At 44.2% G+C, this 17,101-nt stretch overlaps 1 protein-coding gene across 1 annotated transcript in view; it reads right to left on the bottom strand.

The window, feature by feature from the left end:
- Positions 1–17,101, bottom strand: part of Map3k19 (mitogen-activated protein kinase kinase kinase 19) — a 40,460-nt gene that overhangs the window by 11,874 nt on the left and 11,485 nt on the right. The window contains exons 5-10 of the mRNA XM_057770568.1: positions 15,956–16,071; positions 13,771–13,883; positions 9,910–10,000; positions 6,789–6,861; positions 3,945–4,186; positions 2,783–2,826 (exon numbers count right to left, since the gene is read on the bottom strand). Coding sequence (XP_057626551.1) covers positions 2,783–2,826; positions 3,945–4,186; positions 6,789–6,861; positions 9,910–10,000; positions 13,771–13,883; positions 15,956–16,071 — 679 coding nt within the window. The remainder of the gene's footprint in view (positions 1–2,782; positions 2,827–3,944; positions 4,187–6,788; positions 6,862–9,909; positions 10,001–13,770; positions 13,884–15,955; positions 16,072–17,101) is intronic.

Here is a 17,101-nt window from a genome sequence, read left to right as displayed (position 1 = left end):
AGGCTGCTCCGTCGGTAGTGTTTTCCCAGAATGCAGAAAGCCCTGGATCCCACCCCCAGCAGCCCACAGACTGGATGTGGTAGTGCATATCTGTGATCCCAGGACTCTGGAAATAGAGACCAAAGGATCAGGAGTTCAAGGTTATCCTCAGCCACAGAGCAACTTTGAGGACAGTCTGAACTGCATGACAGTCTCTAAACAAAAAAATGACCACCTCAGTACCCTTTTAAAAAATACTTATTTAATGTGTATGAATGACTGCTTTGCCTGTGTGTAAGGGCATATATGTATCATGTTCATGCCCAAAGGGTGTCTGTCGGATCACCTGGAACTGGAGTACAGGTGGTTGTGAGCTACCATATGTGTAATAAAAACTGAACCCAGGTCCTCAAGAGTGGCAAGTGTTCTTTAGCGCTAAGCCATCTCTCCAGTCTCTTCAATAGCTCTTTATTCTCCTTTGCCCTCCAAAGTGTTTCAAACTCAGCTAGTTTTAATTAGGTCTGACCTCTAGGGGGCAGTGCAATGCAAACGACAGCAGTTGAGCCTGTTAAACTAGTCAGTTTTATCTTTGTGACATTTTCTCATATATACAAATTCCATATCTAACTATATCATATCATTTATAAACATGAATTGTTCATAGTGATTGAGAGCTATGACTTAAATTTTCAGTTGTAAGCAGGTAGGAAAAAAAACCCCAGATATTAGAAATTCAGGTGTTAGGTGAAACATATTTCCCTCAATTTTATTGCCTGAATTTTTTCCCATTTCTCAAAAAATAGGGAATAAAGAATGAAGCGATGGCTTAGTCAGCAAAGTGCTTGCCCTACAAGTACAAACAACTGAGTTCAGTCTCCAGACCCCACATTTGAAAAGCTAGCAAGGGTGAAGCAAGTTTGGGATCCAAGTGTTGGGGTGGGGTATAAAACAGATCCCTGGAGTTTGCTGACTGAAGAGCATAGTGTAACGGGCCAGTGAGAGACCCTGTCTCAGAAAGCAAGGTGGACAGTGCCCAGGAAACAACACATGAACATCTACACACACACACACACACACACACACACACACACGGGGGGGGGGGGGAGGAGGAGGGAGAGAGGAGCCTCCCAGTATTAGGAAGTCCCTTTCAAAGGCACTCTCAGTACTCATGTACAGATGTGCACAGGTATCTCTCACATGCTAATACACAGGTGTGCACAGGTAGATATCACTCTTTTGCTGATGCATAGGTGTGCACAGGTATCTCTCATGTACTGATGCACAGGTGGGCACATATATCATTCGTGTGCTAATAACAGGTTGCATAGGTATCTCTCACGTGCTGATACACAGGTGTGCATAGGTATTTCTCACATGCTGATGCACAGGTGTGCACAGGTATCTCTCACATGCTGATGCACAGGTGTGCACAGGTGTTTCTATGTCTCCTATAACACTGAAGGCCAGGGGAGAACTGAAAAATGATTAATATCTTCCCAGAAACTCTCCTTCTAAATTACAGAAGCAGGAAAAACACCCCAACGTGGAGGTAGGGGCAAATGGCAAAGAATTACCTGGGACTTGGACAAATGTAAGGTTGAGTGGTGTAGTAACTCACATCTTGCATTCAGCACTCAGGAGGCAGAGGCAGGAGGAACTGGATCTCTGTGAGTTTGAGGCCAGCCAGGGCTACATAGTGCGACCCAGTCTCAAAAATTTAAATACATAAATAAACAAAGAAACAAACAAAAAGAGTTGAATGAAAGAAAACTGAGGGAGCCGGGCGGTGGTGGCGCACGCCTTTAATGTCAGCACTCGGGAGGCAGAGGCAGGTAGATCTCTGTGAGTTCGAGGCCAGCCTGGTCTACAAGAGCTAGTGCCAAGACAGGCTCCAAAGATACACAGAGAAATCCTGTCCCAAAAAACCAAAAAAAGAAAAGAAAGAAAGGAAGGAAGGAAGGAAGGAAGGAAGGAAGGAAGAAAGAAAGAAAGAAAGAAAGAAAGAAAGAAAGAAAGAAAGAAAGAAAGAAAGAAAACTAAGAGGCAGGAATCACAGCTTCAAATAAGTGCTGGAGAAACCAGGACTGCCAATCACATGGGCCTGTTTTCTTCAGTGGAAGAAAATGGCTGACGCCTAGTCACCTGGAATGTCAGAGTGAAAAGTGGCCAATCAGCTGGTGGCCCGTTGCTATTCTATGAGTCAGGCTTCTTGATTCCCCAGCATCCTAAGCATTGTTTAGGCCCTATCCCTGAACTTTGTCTTAAGGGAAAAGAATGCATCCCTGTGAAGAGGCCCCGTGAGTTTGCATCCTCCACCAATAGAATCTATCCTTGTAATCATCACAGATCCTTTGCTAGGCCTAGCCCTGAGCTCTGCTTAGCAGTCAACAGAATTCATTCCTATGGGAAAGGTCACAGGTCACAAGTTCTACTGTGTTTAAATGTGTAAGAAAATAGGTCACAGGGTTAGTCCCTGGAGGTCTTGACCCAGTGCCCGCAAAAACAGCACTGTCCCCAACTTTCATTCTTATCTCTCCTTGGTCCCTTTCCTGATAGTGGCAATACCTGCAGGAACACTTAACACTAAGAGACCCGGTCACCTTACTAAGCAGGGGACAGGAAACTGCCCAGAGAAGTAACCCACAGAGCAAGGGATAATAGTCCCATGAATAATTGACTTCTCCATAAAATAGTCCTAGTTTTTTAAGTTTTCCTCCACACTATTACTAAGGATTTGACACCAAGTATTGTGATGTAGCTTACTGTTCTTTAATCAAGTCAAACACGCTGGCACTAATCTTACCTCTATTCTTCGGCTACCGTATCTCACGTCACAAGTAGGAAACGCTATAAGGAAAAAACAAGCAGGAATCAGGTGTTTTAGCAGTAAGGTGAAAAGTCTGTGGATGGAGCCGTGTAGATGCTAAGATGCATGGGACGGTGTTTCAGAGTGTGTTCTTCCTCTGCAGTGTGCATGGTGGTACAGAAAGCCTCGGACCAAAGCCATCAGGAAGGATTGTTGTGGGTTTGCTTGTTTGTTTGTTTGGTCATTTGTTTGTGAGGTGTGGTTACAGGCAGACTGGCCTTGAACCCCCTAGGTAGCCAAGAATGACCTTGAGTGTTAGGATTACTAGTCCAGTGTTGAGCCCAGTTCGGTACTGGGAACCAAACTCAGGGCTTCGGGCCCACTAAGCAAGCACTCCACCATCTGAGCCACAGGCCCAGCCAGTTCCTACACTATTTATTTCCCTCCCCCATGAAATACTCTTCCCTGAAACACACACAGAATGTATTTTCTCTTCTTCATTTGCTCAAGCTGCCTTCGCTATTGTCATTATTGTCCTGCATGTGTGTGCATGTGTGTGTGTGCATGTGTGTGTGTGCATGTGTGTGCGCGCACCAGGGAAGGCATCTTTGTTCCATGCTGTCCTGGTAGAGCACAGAGGACACACACAAACATTTAGGCACCCCTGACCCTGTTTTTTGAAACAAGACCTCTCACTGGCCTGGAACTTGCCAAGTTGGCTAAGGCTGGCTGGCCGGGGAGCCCCAGAGATCCTCCTGAACGGGCCACCTCTGGTTTATGATGGCAAGCATGCGTGATCATATCTGACTTTTTTTTTCAACATGGGTTCTGGGGAACTGAACTCAGATCCTTGTGCTTGCAAGCACTTTACTGACCAAGTTATCACCTCAGCACCACGGTAGGATTAATTAACTGCTCAGCCTAATATGGTTGCTCTCATTTGTGGTTTCTGGATTTTTATAGAGAGATACATAAAATCATGTATGTATAGATAGCATGAACAGAGGAGTAAAATTGTTCAGGGCAAAAGGGGGATGAATAGGAAGGAGAAGGGGTGAGAAAAGGGGGAGCAGGGGAAGGTGAGGCCTTCTGCTGGCCACATAATGTATACTTGTATGGGAGCTTTAAAAGTAAATACACGGACAAACGCTCGACTCGCCTTCAGATTCTCTTTGCTGCGCTTTCAGATCACGAGGCGTCTCCTCCCTGTCTGCAGACGTAGCAGTTCCCGGGTCTAGACAAGGTCTCCGTGGTAAGAGGGTTGCATCTGCACCACAGAGCTCCTTGCAACTTCCTGCCCTCTTCAGAAGGGAAGATCTTACCGTGAGGCCCCCCATCTCTTCATTTGGTGGAGAGACAGGGTACACTTGTCCCCACTCCTGATGCCCCGATGTCACCTGACTGAGAGGCAAGAGACAGAAAAAACTCATTTGCTGGTGATCTCAGATGGTCCCTGTGCATTAAAAGTTTGGTCCCTACCATATGATGGTATTGGAGGTGTTGGCCTAATATAAAGAAATTAATTCATTGGGAGAATGACCTTGGGGATTTTGGTACTCCCCAACACTGGCTTGCTCTCTTTGTGATCACCATGAAAAAAATAACTCTCCTTACCAAAAGCCAAAAAAAAAAAAACCAACCCCCCCCCCCACACACACACACCAAAAACCCATAAAACCAAAGCAACTGTGGAACAAACCTCTGAAAACAAAATAAATTCCTCTTTGTTATCTTAAATATTTTGCCAGCTACAGAAAACTGCCCAGTACACTCCCCATATCGTCCAGACCTGCAGGTCATAGGCCAGTCTGACTTGGTTGAGAAGTTTGGAAAGTGAGTTACCAAGCAGCCTGGCTGAGCTGAGTTATGAAGCCCTAACAGAACCAGGTCCCTCCATGCTCTGGCCTGACCCTGCCAGCCCTGCCCTCTGGATTCAGTCCTAGTTCACTCTCTCTGTTTCTAGGAACACAAAAGTCAAAGACAAAAAGCTGGGCCAGGAGCTTCCCACGGTGTCTTTAAAGGCATGAATTAGCCAGCCCAGTACTCCCCAACTGTCTGCCATGGGAAGCCAGTTTCTATTTTTGTTAGTTGTTTTTCTTACTTTTTTAAAAATTTTTTTTGAGACAGGGTTTCCTGTAATCCAAACTTGCTATGTAGCCAAGAATGACATTGAACTTCTAGACCTCCTTCCAAGTGTTGGAATTACAGGCATGCACCACCATATCTGGTTTATGCAGAGCTGGGTAGCAAACTCAGGGCTTGGATACTAGGAAAGCACTCTGCCAACTAACTGTGTCCCCTGCTCCATTCTTTGGTTCTTTGAGAAAGACAGAGTCTTGCTATTGTTGTAGAGTTCTCTTCCAAGCAAAACAGCTGCCATTTTCATCAAATTGGCCGTGACTGCTTGGAAGAGATTATCACTAGTCATTTTACTAAGAGGGTCGTGGAGCCTCGCTGGAGAGTCCAGTTTATCCTCCCAACCATTTGTATGCAAGTCTGTCCTAATTGCATGGGATCTCAGGAGATGTGGAGTAAAAACGCTGGGGAAGGTTAACTGAAGAGGGGCTCTATCCGCCTGGCTCTGGAGAAGCCAACATCTATACCGCCTGAAGGCTTTCCAGTGTGGCTGCTTTGGGTTCCCATGCTCCAGTAAGCCCTTCACCCATGCTCTGTGAGTAAGCTCTGTGAACTCTGGCAGAGTGATACTCTAGTTTGTTTGTTGCTGGGGGCCATATAAAGAGAAGGTAGATACTGTTTACATCTCTCTAGGGAAGGACATTTCCCAACAGGGCTGGTGGCCTGGAATTTGATATGTAAACCAGACTGACCTTAAGCTTCTAACCAGCTTCCTACCTCTGACTCCTGAGTTCTAGAGTTGGAAGGATCCACCTTAAAACCTCCCAATTTAACTTTTGTCAGCTATATTAAAAACTAAAGAATCAAAACCGTGCAGAGAATAGGCTCCTTTTCTCATCATCTGATCAATAGATATAGATTGTGTTATCAAATTACAACTTTTCAGTGTTTACTCTCATGTTCTATACTAGCATTATCTTGTGTTGGTCATGGGGCTACAGAACCACATTTGGGACACCATTTCTCTGGAGCCCTGTAGGTACACCATGGCCCTGGAGCCAAATTAGACCTTCAGCCTTGTGATGATTCGAATAGGTATGGCCTCCATAGATTCATGTGTTTGAATGTTTGACCTACAGGTAGTGACACTATTAGGTGTGGCCTTGTTAGAGGAAGTGTGTCACTGTGGAGGCGGGCTTTGAGGTGTTACATATGCCCAAGCCACTCCCAGTGAGACAATTCACTTCCTGTTATCTATGAATCAAGATGTAGAATTCCACCTCCTTCTTCAGCAGCATGTCTGCCTGCATGCCACCCACCATGATGATAATGGACTAAACCTTTAAACTGTAAACCAGCCCCAATTAAATGTTTTCCTTTATAAGAGTTGCTGTTCTCATAGTGTCTCCTCATAGCGATAGAAACCCTAACTAAGGCAAGCCTGTTTCTATAGCATGTGTGCATGTCTCTGAGTGTGAGTGTTTGTGCATGTGTGTGTGCATGTGTGTGTGTGTTGTACTCCTCAGAGAGCATTGATGTGGAGACCAATGGAGGGCACTGGGTGTCCCACTATAACCTTCCTTGCCTTGTTCCCTCAAGATAAGGTCTTTCACTAAACCTCAAGCTTGACTGGCAGCCAGCAATTCGTAGTATCCGGTCACTGTCACTGCTTCCCACAGTGCTGAGGGTATAGGCACACATATACTCATGCCACGCCTTTTACATGGACGCTGGGGATTTGAACTCTGATTCTCATGCTTGCACAGCAAGTATACCAGCTGAGCTCCATCATTACAACAGACACCATATGGCCCACACACCTACAATGTATGTTTATTATCTGCCCCTCCTCATAGTGTATGTTGCTACACAACTGTCATATTTTCTCCTTAAATTACAATCCAATACCTGAGAAGATATTCCTTACTTGGTTTCTCTCAAGTCTTCTTGACTTGTTTCTTGGGGAAAATCTGGTGGAAATGTCACAATAATCTCAACACCTGTAAAAAGTCATGACAGGAGTACAAAACGTAAGAAAACAATAAATGCCTCATGGATGAGGGAAAAACACATAGTCTATTTAGATAAGTCTTGGGTGGGGGTGGGGGTGGTTTCAAGATAGGGTTTCTCTGTGTAACAGCTCTATCTGTCCTGGAACTCACAGAGATCCACCTGCCTCTGCCTCCCGAGTACTGGGATTAAAGGCATTCGCCACCACCACCCAGGGATAAGTCTACTCTTAAAGATTATAGAATAGATGATGGTTAGGGGATTGAGTCTAGCCATTTTCTCCAGCGTATGAATGACATGTTATGCCAGGTAAACTCCATCTCCAGTCCATGGCCCTATGTAGGTACAGACAGCAGGGAATGTGGCCAAACACAAAATTATGTACTTGATTAAAATATCATGAGGATGCGTGTGTCTGTGTGTGTGTGTGTAGCTACAAGTGCACTATTGTCAACTGTGAACTTTGGGGATGACATTGTCATGCCACAATATCAAAAGGTTGGTTTTATGGTAACTTCCAGATGCAGGATAGGAGGGCTTAGAGGGAAGGAATCTGACACCATCCTCAATGAGCTGAGTTTAATGTCCAGGACCCACATGGTGGAAGGGGAGGACTGATTCTGGCAGGTTGTCCTTTGACCTCCACGTAGGGCTGAGGTGGGTGTATATCCACACGTGTACATGTATATGTGTGCACATATATATGTACACAAAATTCAAATGTAATTTAAAATTTTTAAATCTTTCAGATGGAAATGACAGTCTCTGACTAAACAGTGCCTTGGATGGAGACAAGAACTCCTTGTTCTGTAAGGTGTAACTGACGATACCTGCCTCACAGACTGAGATATTAACTGAAATTGACCAACTGTGAGGAGAAATTTTGTCAGAAAGAACATTGATTCTTTGACTTACTAAAGTTCAAAAGTTCTGTGGAGATAATGCAGAAATTGCATGTCGCCTGTATGAGAACCCAAAACACTACAAATCTGTTTGAAAAGAAACCAGCATTTCAAACAGCAAGTTGTCCCAAAGTTAAACAGAATAAATAAGTTAAACCTGCCCCCACAAAAGTGTTTCAGGACAATGCTGGACATCTGAGAATTTGGCTTTAAAGTTTATGAAAGTTAAAGGCTGGGGCTGGAGAGGTGGCTCAGAGGTTAAGAACACTGGCTGCTCTTCTGGAGGACCTGAGTTCAATTCCCAGCACCCACATGGCAGCCCACAATATCTATAATAACAGTTCTAGGGGATCAGACGCCCTCACTCCAATGCACATAAAATAATATTAAATAAATTATTTATATGAAAAGAAAATCAAAGGCACTTTGACCCCAAGACTCTTTTGAGGGGAAACAGGGTTCATTTATTTTAATCAGTTTTTCCAGGTTTGCTGAAGTCTACTCAGCCTGGAGAGGTGAGAAGCAAGTCTAAGGAAGGCAGGAGGTTGCCTGGGACAGGGAAGCAGGGCACAGACAGCTGCAGAAAGCTTATTTGGATGTGGAAATGAATAGACTCCTGGAGCTGCTGGGAGCTGCTGAGAGGAAAGGAATGGTGGAAGGTGACATAAAACTGACAGGGACTGTGCCTGCTGGCTTGGCAGGCGTGGGATCAACTCCGGAAGAGCAGGAGTATGGCTGGTGTGGCGAGGGGCAAGTCCGAGTGCCATCCCGCAGGCACTCAATCTTGGCTGTTGTGGTTTGTTCTTTTTTGGGTCTCTCACTGACCAGAAGCTCACTGGGTAGGCTAGGGCACTGGAGTTATAAACACACACCACCACAGCCAGCACTTTTTATGTGGGCTCTGAAGACCAAACTCAAGACCCTGCAAAGCAAGCACTTTACTGAGTGAGCTCTGTCTCCAGAACCAGTTTTTATTTTCTTCTTCTGTCTGTGGAGTTTTTGTTTTGTTTTGGTTTTGGTTTTTTCTTTTCTTTCTTTTTCCCTTCCTTCCTTCTTTCCTTCCTCCCTTCCCTCCTCCTCCTCCTCCTCCTCCTCCTCCTCCTCCTCCTCCTCCTCCTCCTCCTTCTTCTTCTTCTTCTTCTTCTTCTTCTTCTTCTTCTTTTTCTTCTTTTTCTAGACAGGGTTTCTCTGTGCAACAGCTCTAGCTGCCCTGGAACTAGCTCTTGTAGATGAAGATGACCTTGAACTCACAGAAATCTACCTTCCTCTGCCTCCCGGGTGCTGAGATTAAAAGCATGTGCCACCACTACCCAGGTTGTCTGTGCTTTTGAAGTTGCACCACACACTCGTGAAATTCTGAGAGAACTCCAAGACTCTTTGCAATCTTTAAGACTAACTCATAGATGGAAGTGAATACCTGGTGTGTGATTCCCCTCTGTATGCTGTGAATACCACATTGGCTAGAAAAGAAACTGTCCTAGGCCTGCACAAGGCAGAACAGAACTGGGGGGAGATGGGATGGGGACATGACATGGGGCAGGGAGGCACTACTAAACTGGATGCTGGGAGAAAGAAGGCGGGGTCAAAGAGGAGCCTTGTATTGGTGTAGGAGGTCCTTCTGTATTTATGTTGCTTTCATTGGTTAATCAATAAAGAAACTGCTTGGCCTGATAGGGCAGAACGTAGATAGGCAGAGAAGACAGAACTGTATTCTGGGAGGAAGAAAGCAGGAAATAGAGAGAGACACCACGAAGCTCCTGCCTGAGACTGACACTGGTTAGAATCTTTCCCAGTAAGCCACAACCTCATGGTGTTACACAGATTGGTAGAAATCAAGATGTGAGAGTTAGCCAATAATAGGCTAGAGATAATGGGAGAGGCAGTGTTTAATAAATACAGTTTCTGTGTGATTATTTTGGGAGTAAGCTAGCCAGGCAGGAAGGAATAAAGCCCCCCCCCCACCGCTCCTACAACAATGTATTCCCACCAGAGACAGATACGGTAAGCCACAGCCTCATGGCGATACAAAGATATGAGCCAGAAATGCGCTTAAGTTATTGGCCAAACAGTATTGCAAATAATATGATTTCTGTGTGATTATTTTGGGGCTGAGCAGCGGGCTCTTACAACAAATACCTTCTGTCTGGCATGGCCAGTCTCCACCCCTGGGAGCTCCTCCTTCCCCAGCCAGAATGGACAGATTGCAGTCATCTTCAAGGTCAAAGTCCTGAAAAATCATAGACAGAAAGTTCAGTGTGGCTGTGGAGAGATGCTCAGTAAAACACTCACCACACAAGCATGAGGACCTGAGTTCAGGGCCCAGAATCTACATTTAAAAGTCTGTTGTTAGCCGGGCAGTGCTGGCGCACACCTTTAATCCCAGCACAGGCAGGTGGATCTCTGTGAGTTCTAGGCCAGCCTGGTCTACAGAGTGAGTTCCAGAACAGTGAGGGCTATTACACAAGGAACTCTGTCTTGAAAAACAAAACCCCAAAAAACCAGCCAACCAACCAAACCAAAAACCAATGATCAAACAAACAAATAAAAAAACCCACAATGGACAGGCTCCTGAGGAACCACAATCAAGGCTGACCTCTGGCATCCACATCCATGCACACATACACATGCATGTATACACACACACACACTGTTTTCGTTTTTGTTTTATTTAAACAAAACAGTGATTCAACATACTTTTTTTTTTTTTTTGAAAGGGTGAATGCTGACTTTTGAAGGCTAAAGTTTGACACCATAGATTCTCTCTTAATTAGCTAAAGTATTTAGGACAAAAACAATGAGGAAGATTCAGCCCTTGGAGCAGATATGATTAACTACATAATGAAAGCTGAAGATCAAAGCTGAAACGAAAGGACAGAGACCCTCGGTGCTTTCTACTTTACGGGTTTATCATCTCAGTTGTCAAGCTGCTGTGAATTCAACCCGCAAGGGTAAGTGGAAAGAATCCTTCAGCCACAGTCGCAGGGAAGCAACTTAGGGAACAAAGTCTGTTTTCACTGCTCTTCCCTGGGGCATTGCAGAATGCCCCTGTGGAAGCTGCAGCTAGAACCCGGGGCAGAAGCAGGCAGCAAAATGGATCACAGTTTTCACCAGGACTGCCTTCTGATCTGATTGATCCAGGGGTGTAGCTCCTCAAACTTCCATTGGCTTTCTAGAAAATAAGCCTTATGTTTGAAAGTCAACTTGATTCATAAAAAAGTACTTAGAGCTCTTTAAAGGGAAATGTTTTCTTAGTATGATAGGAGTCATCATGTTTTAAGATGTATTTTTTATTGAACTTATTTCTGTGTGTGTACTTGTGAGTCCACATGCCTGTGGCACAGGGTGCATGTGGAGACTGGAAGACAGCCTGTGGGGTTCCGGTTTCTACTTGCACCATGTGGGTCCCAGGGACTGAACTCAGGTAGTCTGGCTTGGTGGAAAACACCTTTCTTCTTTCTTTCTTTCTTTCTTTCTTTCTTTCTTTCTTTCTTTCTCTTTCTTTCTTTTTTCTTTAAAAATTTTATCTAATGTTATTTTATATGTATTGGTGTTTTATCTGCATGTATATCTGTATGAGCGAGTCATATCCCCTGGAACAGTAGTTACAGACAGTTATAAGCTGCCGTGTGGGTGCTGGGAACTGAACCTGGGTCCTCTGGAAGAACAGCCACTGATCCCAACCTCTGAGCCATCTCTCCAGCTCGCCAGCCCCAGTGGTAAGCATCTTTACCTTCTGAAGCATCTTGCTAGCCCTCAGAGACATTGTTAATGATAAGCCCGGTATTGGAAGTTATTGCAATTGATTCTGTGTTTTTAAATTTCTACAATCAGCTTGGGGGTACAGCTCAATGACTCCAGCACCATATAAAACTGGGCATGCTGGTACATGCTAGTAATCTGAGCACTTGGGAAGTAGAGGTAGAGGTGTCCTTGTTCAAGGTCATTCTTGGCTGCCTAGGGAGTTTAAAACCAGTTAGGATGCATGGGACCTGTCTCAAAAATAAGTCTCTAAATGCAGTTGTCAGAAGACTCTAAAACCTGAGAGAGAGAAGGGTGGGGAGAACAGAGAGCTTGGGAAACTAATTGTGAACAGATTTCTTCAAAATCCTGTTGGAGTGTCAAGGAGATGTCTCAGTAGGGAAAGCCACTTGCTGCCAAGAATGGTAACCTGGATTTGATCCTGGGACTCACATGGCATGAAGAAAGAGCTGACTCCCAAAAAGTTGTCTTCTGACTTCCATGTGCACTGTTAGCATGTATGTGAATTCCACTCCCCATAAATACATTTAATTCAAAACTTTAAATACCATTAGAATATGCTAAAATAAAAAGACTTCTACACTGAAAGGAAAATACTAATGAAAGAACTAAAAACAATTTAAAATAAGTGGAACCATATGACATGGAATTTAGTACAGGCAAAGCTGCAAGAACCTTCAGTGTTACCCACATACATGACAGATTACAGACAGATAGAATGCCTGTCTCTCAACAAAGACTTTATGTTGGAGTCCTAGCTCTTGAAGCAGGATAGTGGGAAGCAGAACCTGGGAGGTAATTAGTTCATGAACGTGGAGGCCTCGCAGTGGGCTTAATAACCTTATTCAAGACATGAGAGAGTCAGAATGAGGAATGAACCAAGGACTTCCAGTGTGTATGTGTGGTGTAGCAATGGCCTCTGAATTGAAACGGTCCCCCACGCAGGGAGGAGCGAGCTCCTAAGATTCAGGAAGCTCATAAAACTTTCAAGACTCAGGCCCATCCCAAGGTTATATAAGCAGTAAAAAAAAAATTATTACTGGGAGAGAGAGAGAGAGAGACTCTCTAGTTGAGCTACCTGTAGATCGTGCATTTGAAGGATGCAGGTTTCCTGGATTCACTCATGTTGCCTTTGAGTCACAATGCGTCTGTGTAGAGCCCCTTACCCATGATCGTGAATAAGCCCAGTGAATTCATTGGATCACCAAGACAGCTATAAGTGTAATCTTTTCTTTGGTCTGTCATCTATACCCTGTCAGATAACTAGACATTTTGTGGACATATCCCCAGGAAAAGTCACACGACAGCTATTCTAACCCTTCAGTCTCTAGAACTGAGAAATACATTTCTGTTGTTTATAAGCCACTCTATGGTATTTTGTTATAACAGTAGGCATTAGCACACACACACACACACACACACACACACACACACACACACCATTTTAACTAGCTAATTTACATTTAAAAATTATGTCCATGGGTTTGTTTTGCCTACCAGTATATCTGTGAACCACATTTGTGCAATACTAGCTGAGGCCTAAAGAGGGCATCAGACCTCCCGGTTCTGGAGTTACAGATGGATGTGAATGCCGGTGTGGGTGTCAGAAATCAAACCCAAGTCCTCTGGAAGAGCAGCCCATGAGCTATCTCCCTAGACCCTGATTTACGTTTTAAAAATATATTAATACTGTAACTGATCAACTGGGGATGTGGTGTCACATACCACAGGATCCTGGGAAACTAGACTAGGAGGATCAAGAGTTCAAGGCCAGCTTACCCTACATAGTAAGTTCTAACAGTATAACAAGACTGCCTCAAAACACATGTGATATTGATATAAATTATATGATATTTATATCTGATTATTATAGAACGTTGAAGCAGTACAAATGAAGTACTAGGTGGGCCAGGCATTTCACTTTTGTTGTTGCTTTTTAAGATTTTGCTGTTTCTCTTTTTAAGATATATTCATTTTATCCTATTTACACCAATGCTTTGCTTCCATGAGTATGTGCATTGACTGCATACCTGGTGTCTGTGGAGGCCAGAAGAGGGCATTGCATTCCTTGAAACCGAGTTACGGGTGATTGTGAGTTGCCAGGTAGGTGCTGGGAACCGAACCTGGGTCCTTTGTAAATGCAGTGCACATTCTTAACTGCTCACCCGCCTCTCCACCCCCTATTTTTTTCTTTTGAATATTCTTCTTTCTCTTCTTTCTATGTGTGGGTCCTCGTACCTCACTGCTGCTGACGCTCCGCAGGACGAGGTTTTCCATTTTGGAAGCTGTCCCATGCGTTGGAGAAGAGCTTGTCTCATGACAAATGTCAAGCAGTGACTCCGCGTGTCTCTCTGTCAAAAAGAAACAATATGTGCTTTGGTGAGATCCCACAGTCTCATGGCAAGAGCTGCTCCATCTGGTCAGGCTTTCCTGAAAGGATAGCCAGGCATTCTGGTGAGACTTTAGGTAAGGATTTTCATAGGAAGAAAAAGGCAAGAGCCAGGCTAGGGAGATAGATGACCCAGGAGATGACGCACTTGCTATGCAAACACGGGGACCAGAGTTCAGATCCCCAGATTCCACATTAAAGTCAGACAGATGTATTGACTGCCTGTGGTTTGAACACTCAGGAGGTGAAGACGGGGCATTCCCCAGGGCAAGGTGCCTATCTAGACTAGCAGAAGCGGGGCATGTTGGGGTTTAGTGAGAAAACCTGCCTCAGGAAATAAAGTGGAATGTACTGGAGGAAGAGACCTGATGTCAACCTCTGGCTTATGTGTGAGCGCGTGTGCGTGTACACACACCCACACCCCCACACACACACACCTACACACACACACACTGCATACATACTTAACACACATGCATGCAAGAAAAAAAGAGTCAGATTTTGACTCAACATAATTATAGTAACTCATTCTTAATGACGTCATTCTCCCAGCCACACCCTCTGTGAGGTGCTAGGGCATGTGGGAGAACTTTTTGGCCAACAGAGCCATCCACAGGTATCTCAGGGTCTTTGTCTTCAGAAAGAGGAAGGATGCTTACCCTTCACCTTTCACTAAAGATGAACCCTTGAATGGACTTCTCATGGTGGATGGGTAGGAGAAAACCTCTCTAGTCTCTTCCAAATAGGTTTGCTGACAATTCTGAAGTCTGTGCTGGCTAAGAACTGGCCTTTCTGCTCTCTTGAATTGCCCTGGAAGAGTCTGTGGATTGAGGATGAGCTCTCCACAACATGATAGCAAGAGAAATCCAAGTGAAATGTAATGTGGGGATTTGTGGGGACCACTCAGTCATTTAGACACCCAGACTAGGCCTTGGGAGGTGGCTCAGTTGACACAGTGGTTTCCTGCAAATGTAAGAATCTGAGTTCAGCTCAAAATCTGGGTTTAAAAGAAGGGATAGAGAGATGGCTCAGTGGTTAAGAGCACTGACTGCTCTTCCAGAGGACCTGGGTTTGATTCCTAACACCTACATGGTAGCTAACAACTGTCTGTAATTCCAGTTCCAGGAGACCTGGTGCCTTCCTTTTTGCCCCTACTGGGGCTAGGCACATACGTGGTAAACAGACATACAGGCAGGCAAAACATCCATACACATAATATTAAAATAAATACATTTCAAACAGAAAAAGAAGCCAGGCATGGTGTTGTGAATTTGTAATTCTGCTTCTGGGGAGGTGGAGACCAGTGGGTCCCTGGGGCTAACTAGCCAGTCAGCCCGGCTGAACAAGCAAGTTCTACTAAAAAGTGAGAGATCCTAGTTTCAAAACACAAGGTGCAGGGGTTACAGAGATGGCTCGTTGGTTAAGAGCACTTGCTGCTGCTATAGCAGCAGGTTTTGTTTTCCAGCATCCACGGCGGTTCACGGTCACTTGTAACTCATATCCCAGGAGATCTGACATGCTCTTCTGGCCCCCATGAGCACGGTATACATATGCTACACACAGAGACACACCTTCATACACATAAATTAATAACTTAAAAACAAAAAGCGAGATGTGCAGCGTTCTTAGAAAAACACTGGAGGTTGATCTCTGGCCTATACACAGACACACAGACACACACAGACACACACACACAAGTATGAAGTAAGACTTCTTTGCCTTCTTTAGAGCATTCGCCCTGTGCTTCAGAGAGTCACTGCTCAATAAGGAGTCACTGATTTGATTTATTTAAATGAAGTGAAGTGTAATGGCACACACCTTTGATTACAGTACACGGGAGACAGAGGCAAGCAGATCTCTGTGGGTTCAAGGCCAGCCTGGTCAATGTATTGAGTTCCAAGACAGTTAGGGATATATAGGTGAAATCCTGCCTCAAACTAACAATTGGATCTATTAAACAGATGTAAGACAGGAAGACAGACTTCACACAGGACTTTCAAATTGGGGAATGTGCATCTAAAGAGAAATATTGACCTGGTTTGGGCATAGAATCCATCAGGATGTCCAGTAACTGCTGCTTCCTCCAGCTTTCAATTTGTGACACATAATGTATGGCTGACTTGCCACTGAAATCACAAAGCTTAGGATCTCTGGGGAGAATAGAGGAAACAGCAAAGATTATTAGGTGAAATCTGACAAGATGTACGAACACTGACATCAAGTAAGCAGAAAACTTAAGTTAGGGATATAACAGTGATTTCAAAATACATGAGCTAGAGAGTGACCATTTCTCAAAATTTTAAACAAGAGGGCTAGTGCTAGATCTCAGTGGGTAGAGTGCTTGCCTATTGTCTTAGCTAAGGTTTGTATTGCTGTGAAGAGACACTATGATCACAACAACTCTAATAAAAGAAAACAATTAACTAGGGCAGGCTTGCAGTTTCAGAGGTTAGTCCATTATTGTCACGGCATGCAGGCAGACATGGAGAAGGAGCTGAGAGTTTTACACCTTGATCCATAGGTAACAGGAAGTGAGCTAAACTAGCTTGAGTGTAGGACACCTCAAAGCCCGCCCCCACAGTGACACACTTCCTCCAACAAGGCCACACTTATTTCAATAAGGTCACACCCCCTACTAGTGCCACTCTCCATGAACTTATGGGGGCCAATTACATTCACACTTCCATAAAACCCTGTGCTCCGTCCCTAATGCTGAATAAACCAGGCATGGTAGCTCATGCTTGTAATTCTAGACTGGCCTCAAACTCAAACCTTGAATTTGTGATCCTGCCTTTACTTCACCTGTAGTGAGATAACAGATACATACCACCACATCTGGCTGATGTACTGGAGATTGAACCCAGTACTCAACCAACTGAGCTACTTCTCCAGTGTCCAAAGAACAATTATCTAAACTAATAAAGAGCTAGATATCAACAACAGCCAATGTAAGTATTAATCCATCCCTCAAAATTACAATGAAGTCCCTTTTAAAATTATATAAAAGTCATATATATATATACACACATATATACACATACACACACACACACACACACACACACACACACACATATATATATATATATATATATATATATATATATATCCACACATCTAAGCTTACACTAGCTTTGACAAATTGCAATGGGTTAGCTGTCTTTCAGCTGGGGCTGATGG

Source organism: Chionomys nivalis, chromosome 5 (assembly GCF_950005125.1).
Source record: "Chionomys nivalis chromosome 5, mChiNiv1.1, whole genome shotgun sequence".
Taxonomy (NCBI): Eukaryota; Metazoa; Chordata; class Mammalia; order Rodentia; family Cricetidae; genus Chionomys; species Chionomys nivalis.
Note: the sequence above shows the minus strand (reverse complement) of the source record. Positions and strands in the feature narration are given on the sequence as shown.